Genomic DNA, 15,333 nt, shown 5'->3' on the forward strand with positions numbered 1-15,333 from the left:
CTACAGCCCCGTCTGTTTCACCCCACGTCCAGCTCGTTACGTCAGCCCACTGCAACCGTAAATCGACACTTGTAAACGCGTGCCTTTCGACAAAGCCCATTTTTGGCAACAGAGGAAAAACGATTCTCGCGGTGTCTCACAAGGCGGACGAATGCCACAAAACCCCGAGGCGTTGTTACTTAACTGCCCGCAAGGGATAAGACATGAGGGCGCCGCCAGGGCAACAAATGAAAACAGGTGAAAGCGCAATGCAAGCAACACCCGAAGAGACGGAACCAGAGACGAGAAACTTAAATTCTTATCCTTTTATTTTAGGTGACGACGTTGATTATCGTGAATTGCACGGCGCAAGCTGAGTGGCTGTGAGCGTAAATTAAAAAAAAAAAAAAACAGGCCAGTCTGGGTTGCGAAAAATAAACAGTCTTCAGCCTACGATCTGCTGTCGGGCGCACATTTTTACGTGCTCGGTAAAGCAACGCCCTCAGCCCCGAAAGAAAATCTAACCGTTGGGATGCATGTCTCGATTTGAGAGCGCCTTTCGACATGAACAAAACGTAAACAGAAAGAGAGGTGCCGCTCCGTCAAAGCACGCTCTGAGGACAGAGCATTTTCAAAATGTAAGGAAACTTCATCAACAGTTCCTGCCCTTCCTCCTTTTCTCGTTTTTTCCCTTTTCGCTATCTCCCTGCCGCGACTGCGCCTATTTAGATCCTGCCGAAACGGGCCGTCGCGGCTTGCCCACATCGCCCAGAAACACACAACCTTGACATTGACACAGCCAAGAGCAGCCAAGACTGTCAAATGATAAGAACTCCGAACCTTGATCTCAACACTGATTGTAGAATACATCTCGTGTGGACAGTGTCTCAGACATCGCTGCGCACATATGTCAACATCGGGGCACAATAGCTAAGCCAGGCTGCGAAACGACACTGTCAACTTTGTCGTGGCGCTCAAAACCTGCCAAGGGTGAGCCCCAAACTGCAACTGGAGACACTATAAGACTATAATTAAACAGCCAAAAAGCAACCCCAGCACCGTCAGCAGCGCCAGCACCGCCGGCTTTTTTTAGCAGGATGCCTGTTTTGGTACACGCCGCCGCGGCATTTTTCATCACACCGCTCCGGCTGTGTGTTTCCCTGCGATACATATGCTTGATCCTCGCTCTTCCGTATTTTCTCTCTCATCACCCCATGCTTTTTCACTCGTTGATCACCGCCGCCGTCGCCTTTGCCGGCCTGGCCCTGGCTTCCTTGCCTGCTATTGAGATTGTTGGCAACAAGTTCTACTTCTCTAATAATGGATCCCAGTTCTTGATGAGAGGTATTGCCTACCAGCAGAACTCAACCAACGCCGCCGCTAACGAGAAGTTCGTCGACCCCTTGGCTGACGTCGACATCTGTAAAAGAGACATTCCTTACTTGCAGCAGTTGAACACCAACATCATCAGAGTGTACGCTTTGGACGCCGACAAGGACCACACGGAATGTATGAAGATGTTGGACGACGCTGGAATCTACGTCGTGGCCGATTTGTCCGAGCCTGAAATTTCTATCGACAGATCCGACCCTGCTTGGAACACCGACTTGTTGGCCAGATACACCTCTGTGGTTGACAAGTTCTCTAACTACACCAACGTTTTGGGTTTCTTTGCCGGTAACGAAGTCACTAACGAACCCTCCAACACCAATGCTTCCGCTTACGTCAAGGCTGCCGTCCGTGACACCAAGGCTTACATTAAGGAGAAGGGCTACAGGAAGATTCCTGTCGGTTACTCTGCCAACGACGACATGGCCATCAGAGTCGAGCTTGCCGACTACTTTGCTTGTGGTGATGACGACGACAGAGCCGACTTCTTCGGTATCAACATGTACGAGTGGTGCGGTACTTCTACTTTCGAGAAGTCCGGTTACCAGAACGTCACCAACGCTTACAAGAACTTGGGTATCCCTCTTTTCTTCTCTGAGTACGGCTGTAACGAGGTTCGCCCTAGAAAGTTCCAGGAAGTTGGCACCATTTACTCCGACAAGATGACCGACGTTTGGTCTGGTGGTATTGTCTTCATGTACTTCGAGGAGAAGAACCAGTACGGTCTTGTCTCTGCTTCTGGTTCTTCTGTGTCTACCTTGAGCGACTTCAACAACTACAAGTCCGAGATCCAGTCGATTTCTCCTTCCTACGCTTCCATCAACACTGCTGACTCCACTTCTGCTGCTTCCGTCACCTCTTGTCCTTCTGTGGGTGCTGTTTGGCAGGCTGCCACCGCCTTGCCTCCTACCCCAGATGCTGAGGTTTGTGAGTGTATGGAGAAGTCTTTGACCTGTGTTGTCAAGGACGATGTGAAAAGTGACGACTACTCCGACCTCTTCAACTACATCTGCTCTCGTTCTGGCTTCGACTGTTCTGGTGTAAGTGGTAACGCTACCGCTGGTGAGTACGGTGCTTACTCTGCCTGTGGCGCCAAGCAGAAGTTGAACTTCCTTCTTGACTTGTACTACAAGGAGAACGGTTCCAAGGCCTCCAACTGTGACTTCAGCGGCTCTGCCACTACCCAGTCTGCCACCACCGCCTCTTCTTGCTCTGGCTACATTTCCAGCGCTGGTGAGTCTGGTCTTGGTACTGTGACTGGTAACATTCTTGCTGCTGCTTCTGGTGCTCAGAGTGCTACTTCTGGCTCTTCCCGTTCTGGCTCTGGTTCCGGTTCTGGTTCCCGTTCCGGCTCCTCTTCCGGCTCCACCTCTTCCAGCACTTCTAGTTCTTCTTCTGGTGCTGGCAGCAGTATTCACGGCTCCTCTTTCGCCAATACTGCAGTCTTGATGATTGTTTCCGCTTTCTTCATCACCGTGGGCTTCATCTTGGTTTAAAAGCCTTCGTTACTACGTCGTGTTTATATAATTGAACGTATTCAACTGTTATTATGCTATGTACTTGCTGGGGGTATCTCCGCTTAATTTTCTTCACACACCATCTTGCGGATCTCCCAGAAGTAATCACCACTAAAAGTACTCTGCTTGTTCAGCCGGTACTGCTCTCTCGGCGCAAACCAATTGTGCGTCTTTCTCCTGATTTTGGCCTCCTCCTTCTCAAACCTGCTGAGATTTTTGGCCAGAAGCTGGAACTCTTCGCCGAGACTTTGATGGCCCGTAGCAGAGCTACGACCACTGGAGGCAGTCAGGACTGTTCGTTGAGTGAAGGTGCTGACCCCTCTTCCTTGTGTATCAAATTGCAAATTGGCTCTGGCATACTGCGGAATGTCGTTGGGTTCAAGATCTGGTAAATCTTCGAATATCTTTTCGTTCTCTCTGTCGTCGTCATCCATATTCACCCAGCGCAAGTTTTCCGCATCGTACTTCATGTTACCTTGGATTTTCCCAGTCTTGGGCTGGAAATCCTGCTTCCTTATAAGACCGGGCTTTTTCGTTTGATGCTCCTCATGCTCCTCGAAACGCATGAGATCATGATCGTTGCCCTCCCAAAGTTTATTTGTAGGATTGTAGGTCATTTTGTTATTCGAGCTTACCGCAGGGACATTGCTGTCATGATTGAGAAACTTCACCAATCCAACTCCTCTTCTTTTGGTAGGGTGGTCCTTGGATATATGCTTATTCTTTTTGGGGCTCGTATTGAGCTTTTTTTGCTTCTCCGTAATTTCCATGTACTTATCAAGAAGTTCTTTCTTCCGAAGCTCCATATCGTGGTTGATCTGATCGTCACTCTTGGGCTCTGAACGTCTTGGTTGACTGTGGAAGGAGGGCATGCGATTGAGTCTTTTGATAATCTCATTATTATGATTGAATGCAGCTTGATCATTGCGAGTGAACGCTGCCAAGTCCATAGTGGACTTATATTTCGTTGGTTTCGATGGTTCCAAAGATTTAGGGAAATTTGGCATCGACATCTCTCGTGCAAGACGTTTCTTCTTTGAATCAGAACGATGGAATTTCGAGATCTCGAGATCCAAAGGTTGATCCAAATCAAAGCCATCTTCGAAGGCTTCGTGGTCATCACGCGTGTACTCATAATTGACAGTGTGTTCATTCTCCAACGGATCCTGATTGATTTGATGGCTGGACATGGCGTAGTTGAGGTCTTTCAATTTGAGTGTATTCACTGCTGATTCGTCATGCTTCAGCTGCTTGTAGCGCTCATACATTTCTTCCTCTTCCTTCTCCGCCTGTCGCTGGAGCTGTTCCTTCCTTTTAGATAGTATCTGCCCCGCTTTGCTGAGATTCTCTTGATTGGATCTGCCACCACTGCTATAGATCCCGCTCTCTTCTTTACCAAAGATATCATCTATTTCCTCCTCGAAGTCGTCGTCGTCCAATTCGGATGTCATTGCTGTGTCGGTTCCCTCACTATAGTCGCTCAATGACCTTCTTCGAAGTGGAGAAGGATTGGAAGCTGTTCCCGGCGAAAATTTAGCCTTGGGCGTCACGAGTTGTTTGTTTTGCCGGAGACTGTCACTTGGATTGAAAAGATCATTCTCGTTGAACTCCTTGTCGAAGGACAAATGGTCTTCTTCCGACTCCACAAACTGCATCATGAAGCCAGGCGATAGGGAGGGCTTATGATTTAGCTGACGAGCTGGCTGCTTTTTTGGGGATAATCGTAGGGTGCCCATGTCCTCTTCAAGACCAAAGATGCCATTGTTTTGGGAGGGTCTTAGCGTTGGGATTCCGTCGGCTTCGAAATCCAATTCCTCATCACTATGTTCTCGGAGACTCGCCAATCTGGCCAGCTTCTGCCGAGATATCCGCTCACGACTCATATAGAGGCTTTTGTGATGTAATGGTACTTTGTTGAGTAGTACGTTCACCTCAGATCAAACATAAACATGTCATGCCTCTGTACACCATGCATGGAAAAGTAATGCGGCGCTCCCGGTCAAAAGCCAAAAGCTGAAAAACTTGCGATCTGGCTGTTGGGGTGCCTTTGATGAAAATTCCGAATACTTTGTGAATAAAAAAAAAAAAATCAATTATTGATTCAGGATTGATGGTGAATGGAAGATGTATTTTTCAACAACCGTTTTGATGCACTTGATCAGAGGTAACTAGATTGTGGTAATCGCGACAATGATCAGATAGACAACGGCGTACTTTATGAGAGTCCATTTTCTTTTGCGCTTTTGCGCTCTTGATAAGAAAGGAAGGTTGCAAAAAGGTGTTCCGTTCAAACCATGTTGTAATGTTGAGTGAATTGTCAGACCAAGACGAATGCGCAAATGGAGGCAAGTGAAGATCACCGAGCCCAAAAAGATATCGAACCCAAAAACTCTAAGCTGCATTATCTTCATGAACAAAGGTTGGCTGAAAGGAGTTGACGTAATTTAGCAAGACGCCACTGATGATGATCAATGGTGTTAAACCCTCTATTGAACCAGCGCAGTGGACATTTTTTTGCAACCACGCTTCAAACCTGACGATGTACATGAAACCATAAAAGGTCCCAGGTTTAAAAGAAAACAAGATTAACCAGATCCACACTGAAGACGTAAGTACGTCCTAAACGAGTGAGATGCTGCGGGATGCTCTGGCATATTTCGTGCAGCTTACATCAAAGAGATTTCCCTTGACAAAATTATGTGGAATGTAGCGCAGAGAACCATTAATCGAGAACTCCCGGACTTTACCCAAAATCAAGGGTTCCTATTATCCTTTGTTTTCTTGGATCCGAAGCGCCACTTTGCGCCGTGATAAAGAAAACGGAACCGGAGTCAGCAGCAGATTCAAAGAAAGTCTGGACAATATTGGGCACGAGTCAGCCCAACATCTTTTTCATAATTTGCGTCAATGCGATGCACCATGAACCGTGTTTTGTTTCTTGGGACAACCAGGTGGCTCCTTGGTTTCATTCCGAAAGTTCACAATCTGTCCAACATCAGCTATGGTTTCATAATGCAAAGTGGTATGTCTGCAAACATTGCTTACTTTGAAGTACAAATGGCGCTTCCACTTTCCTCTAATTAAGACGAATAGACTTAACCGTGCTTCAACAACGTATCTTAAGCCACAAGATATTATATTTGAAAGCATGAGGAGCCTTTATCCAAATGAAGAAGTCCGTCCGTTTGCCATTATCACCTGTACAATCGACCAGTAGCTCTTTCATGAAGTATGAGTAGATGGCTTGGAAAAATCTATGAAGATGCCATCGCTGTGAAATCGCGAGCGAGTAAAAGAGAGAAGGAGAAGCATCTACGCCCCTGAAATAGGCTCTGAGCAGTGAAAAGACAAAATTACGGCTTCAGCTGATCAAGAGGTGGTCAGGATTAAAAAAATAATGCCTTCAGCCAGATTCGAACTGACGATCTCCTCATTACTAGTGAGGTGCCTTACCAACTTGGCCATAAAGGCGTGAAGTAGTAACGATTTAGGGCAGCAAAACTAAGTCGTTCAGTTCCAGCAGGTCACAGAACACCTAGAATTACCAAAATTTGATGTTATGGAACTTCCAGGCATGCTTTGTGTGCTATGGGGCAAAAGAAGGCCAAAAAACGCGTTTTCACTGAGTTATGGTCGAAAAAGGAAATTGATGGTGCTCAGCGGCTATGCAACATATTTGCAATTCGTAGAATCGGATTTGTCGGAATACACAGTATAAGTAATAGTTTCGCCTTGAAATTTGGATACGAAATTGTATCCATTTAGGGCTAACCGCGGCATGTTCAGTGATGTACCAACTACTACATGCTGATGCGATCGCGCATTAGAGTTTTTCACTTGCAGAAGGCCGCATGGGAACGCCTGAACTTGGAATGGATGGATTCTCGGTACGGAAGTAATCCCATTTTTCGGCCCACTCAAATTTAAGAAGCCCTGTTCTCGACAGTTCAGAATTAAAAAAAGAAAGCCCGATGCGGGCTCGAACCCGCAACCTTTTGATTGACCTTAGATGATTAAGAGTCAAATGCTCTACCGATTGAGCTAACCAGGCTTCTTGTTTCGCAAAGAAAAGTAGCATGAATATATCGTTATAGACCTTCAAGTCATACAAATGTCAGTTTTGAGGTATGTATCTCAATAAGAGACCTCTGGGGATAAACCTGTCCAAATTTGATCGATAAAAAAAAAATTGAGCTCTTCAATCAAAAAACTGGACGATTTACACCCAGAATTCGTTTCATGAGGGCGATTTATTGCTCAAGGACAACTGTTAAGATCTCTTCCGACATCATTTCAGTCATTCATCCCCCTCTTAAAGAGGGAGTAATTGAAGGATGTAAGAATTTCGGATTGGTGATGGTATCATGGCCAGGGAGAAAAAGCTGCCGTGATAGCAGTAACAGTGACACAATACGTCACCAAGAAGACTTCCTCATTCAACGTTTATCAAGTTCGAACTGTCATTGATATCCTTCAATGTCTTTCAAAATCTTCCCAAGGTGTGGAGGGCAATAAATCCGACTGTGCCAACTAGAGATTGCTCACTTAAGAACGAGTAATCAACTCTCTTCCAGAATTCTTGGAGGGTAGGATTCTTGACAATGGAGCTCATATTTTATGCTAGTCCTTCATATTTATTCACACAAATGTGTTAGCCCAGAGAAGAAATAGTTCTTAGAGAAGGAATTGGGTTAGGATTTGTTTTTTTCGCTTTTCGTTTACAAGCCACCCCTCAAAATAGAGAGAAAAAAATTTTGAAAATACCTGGAGAGACAAAAAGATTGGATGCATTATTTCACTGATGGAAAGGCTGGATGAATATGATTATAGGATACAGAATATCAAGTAACTCTTCTGATACATCAGTTGAGGAAGGTGGTAGAGCTGTTGAGTTTTGGGTCGATAAGCAAGGCAAGTGGGTTTGGAAAACTGAGTATCGTACTTTTGGAGAGATGATCTCACTGATGTTGTTTCTATAGACCCATAGTCTTGAAGGAAAATTGGTTTATTAGTTTTTAAAAAAACGCTCAATCTTACCATGACTTCGGACAGCCTATAAATATTGTCAAAATTTTAGAAAAGACCAGTGGTCATACAACTCAGATTTAGAGGCAGCATTATACATATGCATCTTTTTGTGTCCGTCGTGCTGAAGATAACTTGTAACCACTCATCATGCAATCCAAATGTAGCAAAGTCTTCCAACACTTTAGGCCACAAGCTAGCACAGACTACTCTCAAATAACAAAGAGAGATTCGACTAAGGAGAAATCTGAAAACTGGTAGTTCTCATTAATTTAATGCTGTGATAATTCCATCGTCATAGCAGGTAATGTAAGTAATCATGGGTTCAAAATTTCAGGGGCATCGTTAGAAATTATTCCAACAACAAAAAGCGGGATTTTACCTCGAATGCCCGAACACCCGGGTTGTAATAATACATTCAGAATCACCAACATACACACACAACTTCCATAAATGGCTCGGCTACACACATGTTTGAGTAACCACTTAAAAAGAAGTGTTTTGTGGATCTGTTGGAATACCGTGATACGTGGACCGGTTCTTTCTGCAAATTTGTGTTGCAGAGCAAAGACCTACGGTGACACAAAAGAGAAGATTTCATTCTCCACGACTTTGGGAAAATCAATGAGCAAAGCCCCTAAACGCTACACTATCTCGCTGAGTCTTGTAACTCGGCCACCAATTCGAGAGACCCTTGATCTATTTTCTTGAAGTTGTTGAATGGTGTAATGCGTACATGAACCCAGGAAAAATAGGCTACTCCCCGATTCACCGTTCGTCCGGATTGCCGCCTAGTCTCGTGTGGCTCTCAGAATTAGATGGAATAAAGTTGGAAAAATAAAGAGAGAAATAAATTAGCCGAGTTTCATGCGTTGCACGTCCTCGTAGCGAGCCAAACAACCGGTATGATTTTCGGAGAGGTGGTGGGCTGAATAAGCAGAAGCAGGGCGGCTAGAGCGACGTAGAAAAAAAAGGGCAAGCGACAAAAGAGCGCCCCCAATTGCAACATGAATCATTAAATATCAATCTAAGAAAAGAAACCCGCCAAGAAAGCAGCCAGTCAATGGAGCCCAAACTGCTATAGCTACAGGGGTTTGACCGCACGGCTTGTGTAAGGGCGGCATTTTTAACCGATGCAGCAGATCTATAGTTGGTTGGATTACATCACGTATAACGTCCCAATGGAGGACTAAGTGGAAATAGCACAAAGGTGTGAACGCCACACAAAAGGACCGTTACCGAAGGAGCGTATTGTACGACGTGCTGGATGCGTCAACTAAAATAATTCACAGCAACGATGCGCTTACAGGGTCCGTAGGGGTCCGTAGGAGTAGACGAAGGGCCACCATTCTCGAGAATGGCAACTCGTTCGGCCCGGTTGTGAGGTGGAGCAAACGGGGAATACGAGGCCAGCGGGCTGTATGCCGACTGATAAGGATTCTAGAAACCAGAGGGAGCAGGAACCTGGGAAAGAAGAAACACGAACAAGGCTGGCGCGAAGCCACAAAAGCTGCCACCAAATTCGAGTCTTGTGCGAGTTGTTTGAGCGAGCAGCCCGGCGACGGCCCGAGCGATGGACCAAGGCAGGCTGCGCCACGTAAGGGTTTGGGGGATTTAGAGGCCGATTTAGGCGGTGATGCTTGTACGAATAAGGAAGGACGCCATGCGGTTGCGACAAAAAAAAAAAAAAAATAAAATAAAATAAAATGCACCCTGTCTCGAACCAGCGGCCATGTAAGAATTAGCGCGGGTCTTTGCACACAGCACATCTCGCAGATTGCAGCAGCAGCAGCGGTAGAAATGGCAGCAGCAGCAGGAGTAGCTCTTGCCCTCGGTTATGTCTGAGCTTCAATATAGGGCAGATTCCAGGAGGCGGGCACTGTCTCAGACGGAGACAAAGAACCGCAAAGGTGCTTTTGCAACCCACCTCTCGATGCACTCTGCAAAACAGCCAGCTTGGCAGGGAGCAAGCCGTTTCCGCATCTTTTTTTTTTTTTCATCTGAAAGTCGAGAAAAACTGGAGTTGCTAGCCGAGCCTGATCGCCATGTTGGTCGGGTAGCAAGCAGGTGTGCTGACGAGGTGGGCCGGCAGAAAAGGGTTTATGGACCCTGGATAGGTGCTGGGGTTGCAGCGAAAAATTGTCCTGGCACGTGTGCTCGGACCCCGGTGAAAATCACCTGCCCGCCGGGGGACCCCAGTGGTGGCCGTGGCTGAAAAGCAAGATTATTACTTTTAAAAAAAAACAAGAGTTACTGAGCCGTCCCTGGTGCATTCTGGAGACCCCACTGGCGTTGGGGGCGCCGTTGATGTAGGTAAAGACGGCGCTGATAATATCGGCAGTCGAAGCTTTCCCACAGCGGCTACTGCAGACAGGCGCTTTTGACAGGTTGAACAAGGCTCCACCGAGGGGCCCCACCGGCAAAAATGACCCCGTCGAGCCGTCCCCACGCAAGAGCATGCAAAATCAGCATTACCGCTTTGTGCGGCCACCACCCCAGCAAAACCCCTCGGTGTTGTATTAGTCTTTCACTGTTCTGTGTACATTGCGCTTTCTTCATATGTCGATGCCAGGGAAACAGCCGCGGATGCCGTGCAGCCACGCGCACATCGTAAGCACAGCTTGATGAGCCCAAACAATCGAGCGATACCCTTTGACTAAGAATCAGGTCCGCGCCTTGTGGGTCGGAATGTTGAAATTAAAAAAATTGGGCCGATCGACAAAAGCCACAAACAGCCGCCCCGTTCTTGAAATATGCGGCGGTATTTTTCTTTTGTGGGCTCGCTCTATTGACGTCGGCTCTCAGCCAAGATGAGCGACGCAGGGCTACTTGTGTTGCTGTCAAGCGCATCTGCATTTACTAGCACTACTTCGGTTTTTCCGCAGTTTACGATTGTGCGTCTTTTTTACTCTTTTCTGTTCTTGTACGTCCTCCTCTGCTTTTTCTCCATCGTCCTCCATTGTGTTATATACTGGGCCTACTCTCCTCGAGGGTCCGGATCTCCAAGAAGCTACGGGTCTCTTCAAACACCACTGCTGTTCCATAGTGCCTGATTTCCCCTTTCGACTTTGTCGCCACCCTTCCAGAATCCATCCGAAGTGTCTTTCCCCGTGCTTCTACCCCGGCACCTCCCTGCTGCTGCAAACCGCCTGGACATGAACCTGAATTCCTCCATCATGGGGTTATCGACAGAAGACCATCTCCAGGACGACGTCCCTTTTGACGACGACGAGGGTCTTCCCCAGAATATCCCGTCCTACCCACTGTCCGATATCCACGCCTTGGACTCCCAGAACTCCTCTGTCCTTAACCAACACCACCCGTCTCTGTCGGAGTTCTCCTCCTCCAGGGCCCCTCATAATGCCAAATATCCTCCACAGCTCCAGCGAAGACTCCCCAGGGCGTTTCCCCTGGCAACGGTGCTGAACCATCCCGGTTCCACCCATGAGATTATGGCCCAGCATGACGACAACTTGCACTCTCCCTTGACCCAGGAGCAACCCCATCCAAATCACGATCTGTCCAGTGCCGGGCAGGATTACCCTCCGCAGCAGATACCGCTCCACGGCCTCTCAATGCCCAGTCTTCAGTCTAAACCGGCCCTGATACCCCATATCCAGGCGCCGTTGCAATACCAGTTTGCCGGCCAGATGCCCCAGCCTTCCATACAAAGCCAGCCCCAGCTAATAAACATCCCCCACATGCCCCAGCAGTACCCACAGATGCCACAATACACTCAGCATCTACCACAGCTGCTTCCTCCCCAGCCTGCCCACCAGCCTCCCCAGATTCTTTCATCCAGCATGCCCATAACCACTCAGCTGCCCCAGATGTCTTCACACCACCAACAGCACTACCTGCCTCCTTTGCAAGGCATGCACGAGCCGCCGTACCTGAATTCGTCATATGCTGCTCAAAAGCGCCATAGTGAGGATGATATCAGCGACGGCAATAAGCAAAGAGTTGCACCCAGAAGAGCAGACTTGTTCCGTGTGGGACCGCCGTTTTCTGGAACAGCTGAGCATAGTCCCATTTTCCGTGGTGACACCCATGAGAGGCTCGTCCCCCACATCGAGGCCCGTATAGATAGAGGGTTCGAGTTGGCTGGTTCGGGGAACTGGATTGGCTACAAGCGCAATTACTTCACCATGGTGGTTGCATTTGACCTTGGAATCGACTTTTCCACATTCTCAAACACTACATTCTACACTTCTAGACACCTGGACGTGGGCCCCGAGGATGTCCCAATAAATTATTTTGCGCTCAACATCGAAGCCAAGTGCTCTGATTCAGATGCTCAGGTCAGCCTTGTTCAGCACACCCCAAAGAGAGACAAGGGTCCTCAGAACGCTCCTCCTATCTTCCCGGCCGTTCCTGGTCGTCTTCCCGATCATGAAACCGTGAAGGAATCATGCAACAAGAGAAATGACACCAAGCTCGAGCTGATGAACAAAATCTTCAACTTCGATAGAGACGATTTCTATTCTCACCAGCGTCACAATCAGAACACTAATCACTCCGTTCTCAGCACATACCCTGAAAACAAGATTGCCCGGGTAGCACGCTTCGAGAGAATCCAGTTTACCAAATCCATCCGTACCAAGGTCACTACAATGCAACACAAGTACTTCACTTTGCACGCAGAGCTTGTGGGTGTATTGGATAGTGGCCTAGAGGAGGAGGAGGAGCACGTTGTGCTTGCTTCGTCCAGAACTCCTGGTTTGCTTGTCCGAGGCAGGTCTCCCTCCAAATACCACACAGAAAAAACATCTGGTTACCGGGGTCGAAGCGATTCTGAGAACTACAGTATGTAAATAGTTTTTCCACCAATCTACGAAGTTACGCGAAAGATCTTCAAACGTTCTGTAGTATCAAATAGCCGAAAGCTTATTTAGAACACAAAACTATAAGGCTTACTTATTGATGAAGTTTTCAATATCGATGCTGATCTGCCTCTTGTGTGTACTGCAAATTCCGTGAGATGCCTCCGGGTAGGCCTTCTCGGTACCTTTGGGCAACAATTTCAAGGCATTGAGACTGGCCGTTTTTGGAGGAACGATTTGATCATCCTCACCATAGATCACCAACGTTGGAATGTCAACTTTCTTCAAATCCTCCCTCTGGTCAGTCTCAGAGAAAGCTTCAACGCAATCATAAAGTGCTTTGATTGAGGCCTGCATTCCCTGGTACCAGAATCCATCGATCAAGCCTTGGGATGTATCGACGTCTTCACGATTGAAGCCGTAAAACGTCAAAGCCAATTTCTTGAAAAACAGCGACCTGTCTTTCAAAACGTTTCCTCTGATCTCGTCAAAGGTATCTTTTGGAACACCGTCAGGATTGAAGTCGGTCTTGACCAAAAGAGGAGGAACAGCACCAATCAAAACGGCCTTCAGGGCTTTTTTGGTTCCATGACGAGCAAGGTACCTTACGACTTCACCTCCACCAGTAGAATGGCCCACATGTACTACACTCTTCAAATCCAAGTGATTGATTAGTTCAGCCAAATCATCGGCGTACTGGTCCATATTGTGACCATCCCATGGCTGCGAAGATCTGCCATGGCCTCTTCTGTCGTGAGCAATAACCCTGTATCCCTTCAGAGCCAAGTAATACATCTGGTCCTCAAAAGCATCGGAAGACAACGGCCAGCCGTGGGAGAAGACAATTGGGTCTCCAGTGCCCCAGTCTTTGTAGAATAAGTCAGTTCCGTCTTTGAGTTTCAAATATGAGCTGCCCATAATGTGTTAGAAGATGGCAATTAGAAAGAAGAGGAATTGAGGCGCTTTATGGAGAAGCCATGACAGCAAGCAATTATAGAAATAGACGAGGATCAGAGGTAGGCTGGGGATTTAAACCTGGGGGCTTTCCTCATTGTGTGCAGCGCGATTGCTTCACTATAGTCTTCACAATTAGGGGTACGATTTTCCAGGGACCCTGAAATCGAGGATTAAGGTTTGACCCTGGAGATTTAAAATCTGGGGAATTGCTAACTCTAAAAGCCACAAAGCCAACACCCTCGGTACGAGCCGCTCGTGCCGATGTCACATTTGAAGCAACGCGTTCGTTATGTGGAGCAGTGGATTGCCGCCAGGTGGATGCAATGAGATTCTAGCCGATACCCTAGTAGTTTGACGAGCCCACCATGAACAGTTGCTAGTTATTCACACGGATCTGGGGGTTTATGGGTTATGAACTGGACCTGTAGCGCAAGTTGTCATGGCAAGACGCAAATGCGTTAACTAACCATCGAATGCTTAAAAGAGCTAACCGACTCGCTCATTTGCGGGACCCCGCCCACTCGAAATAGTTTCACCCCTAAAGTATGGCCACACAGTGAAGGGGCCCGAATTTGAAATACTTCTGGCCCGGGAACCGATAAAAATCCAGATAACCAATGCCATTGACTTCGATTCTTCCTGCGTTCGACTCCGATTCTTCCTGCGGTGAAACAAGAGACGAGCAGATTAACCGGTCGGCAGGCGTGTCTCGAGGTGCTAAGCTGTTTAGTAACTGATGTCAGGTTCCTTGCATGCTGAAACCTTATAAGATCAGCTCTGCTTCAGGAGTGCCGCCCGTAGCTGCAAAGCATCGCTCTACTTTTCTACCTTCCATCTGCAACGGAAATGGTATCGAAGTACGATTACCTTATATATGCATGTTTCCATACTGGCTGGTGCAAGACTTCTTACTGTACATGGCCTGGCCATGTTGCATTTTTGCCACCCACTGCGCCTAGTGTGGTCCCATTCGACCGTTCTTTTGACTCGGGATGGTTGAAAGAGTCAATCTAAGGGGTTTGGCTGCTTTTGAGTAAAGGCGGGTATTTTGATCGGGGCGGTGCTCTGACCCGCCCTAGACAATTTTAAAGGCACTCGAAGGATCCCTTTATTTGTAAAACTTCTTCAGAATTTTACCTTTTGACCTCACTGAGGTTTCTGTTGTGTTGTGCTGAACTATCCTGTTCATCTACGCATGGGAGTACTAACCACATGCGAACCACAAACAATGGATAAGCGCCACAGGCAGATTTGATGAAGTTTTCGAAACCTAAAGCCCTCAGTAAATGTTACGAGGGAATTTGTTCCCCAGCTTGCTTTAAAACATTTGTGGCCGCCAGACAGGTGCTGTGCCAAAGACAATCCATTCGTTTATCTAAGACGCTGGCTTAGTTGACGATGATCCCCTTATCTGTAGTTTGGTCGTAAAACATGCTACAAAAGGCGGGAACAAGGTGGCTTCCGTGCCCGCTTTAAGAAGCCATGCAGATATCTCGAATCGATTGCCTAAGATAATGATCCCAGGGATGTGAATTTCTAAATCTCTTTGCCCACAAGCCATGAATAATTTACTTTTTCTTCTGGACTACAGTTGCAGACATCCTAGCACTGTCAAAATCACTATTCTGCTGTCTGGATCGCTT

General features: G+C 47.2%; 4 protein-coding genes and 2 non-coding genes across 6 annotated transcripts; 2 read left to right on the forward strand and 4 right to left on the reverse strand. All coding sequences in view use genetic code 12, as the record gives it.

Annotated features, from left to right (window-relative positions):
* Nucleotides 1–1,193: 1,193 nt before the first annotated feature.
* On the forward strand, nt 1,194–2,864 carry PHR2 (1,3-beta-glucanosyltransferase; the record flags this gene model as incomplete). The annotated part of the gene is made up of 1 exon (XM_025482242.1): nt 1,194–2,864. One exon carries the CDS (start codon nt 1,194–1,196, stop codon nt 2,862–2,864), a length of 1,671 nt encoding a protein of 556 aa, XP_025336860.1.
* An 83-nt stretch (nt 2,865–2,947) lies between these two features.
* On the reverse strand, nt 2,948–4,768 carry BFA1 (Bfa1p; the record flags this gene model as incomplete). The annotated part of the gene is made up of 1 exon (XM_025482243.1): nt 2,948–4,768. The coding sequence occupies one exon, from the start codon at nt 4,766–4,768 to the stop codon at nt 2,948–2,950; it is 1,821 nt and encodes a 606-aa protein (XP_025336861.1).
* A 1,515-nt stretch (nt 4,769–6,283) lies between these two features.
* On the reverse strand, nt 6,284–6,356 carry CXQ87_003779. The gene has a single exon. It is a non-coding gene; the product is annotated as a tRNA-Thr (tRNA).
* Nucleotides 6,357–6,850: 494 nt separating this feature from the next.
* CXQ87_003780 lies at nt 6,851–6,936 on the reverse strand. The gene has a single exon. It is a non-coding gene; the product is annotated as a tRNA-Lys (tRNA).
* A 4,150-nt stretch (nt 6,937–11,086) lies between these two features.
* NDT80 (transcription factor) lies at nt 11,087–12,724 on the forward strand (the record flags this gene model as incomplete). Its single annotated transcript, XM_025482244.1, has 1 exon — nt 11,087–12,724. The coding sequence occupies one exon, from the start codon at nt 11,087–11,089 to the stop codon at nt 12,722–12,724; it is 1,638 nt and encodes a 545-aa protein (XP_025336862.1).
* Nucleotides 12,725–12,823: 99 nt separating this feature from the next.
* Nucleotides 12,824–13,651, reverse strand: CXQ87_003782 (alpha/beta fold hydrolase; the record flags this gene model as incomplete). The annotated part of the gene is made up of 1 exon (XM_025482245.1): nt 12,824–13,651. One exon carries the CDS (start codon nt 13,649–13,651, stop codon nt 12,824–12,826), a length of 828 nt encoding a protein of 275 aa, XP_025336863.1.
* Between the last annotated feature and the right edge of the window lie 1,682 nt (nt 13,652–15,333).

This window comes from Candidozyma duobushaemuli (assembly GCF_002926085.2).
Source record: "Candidozyma duobushaemuli strain B09383 chromosome Unknown D_B09383, whole genome shotgun sequence".
NCBI classification, from domain to species: domain Eukaryota; kingdom Fungi; phylum Ascomycota; class Pichiomycetes; order Serinales; family Metschnikowiaceae; genus Candidozyma; species Candidozyma duobushaemuli.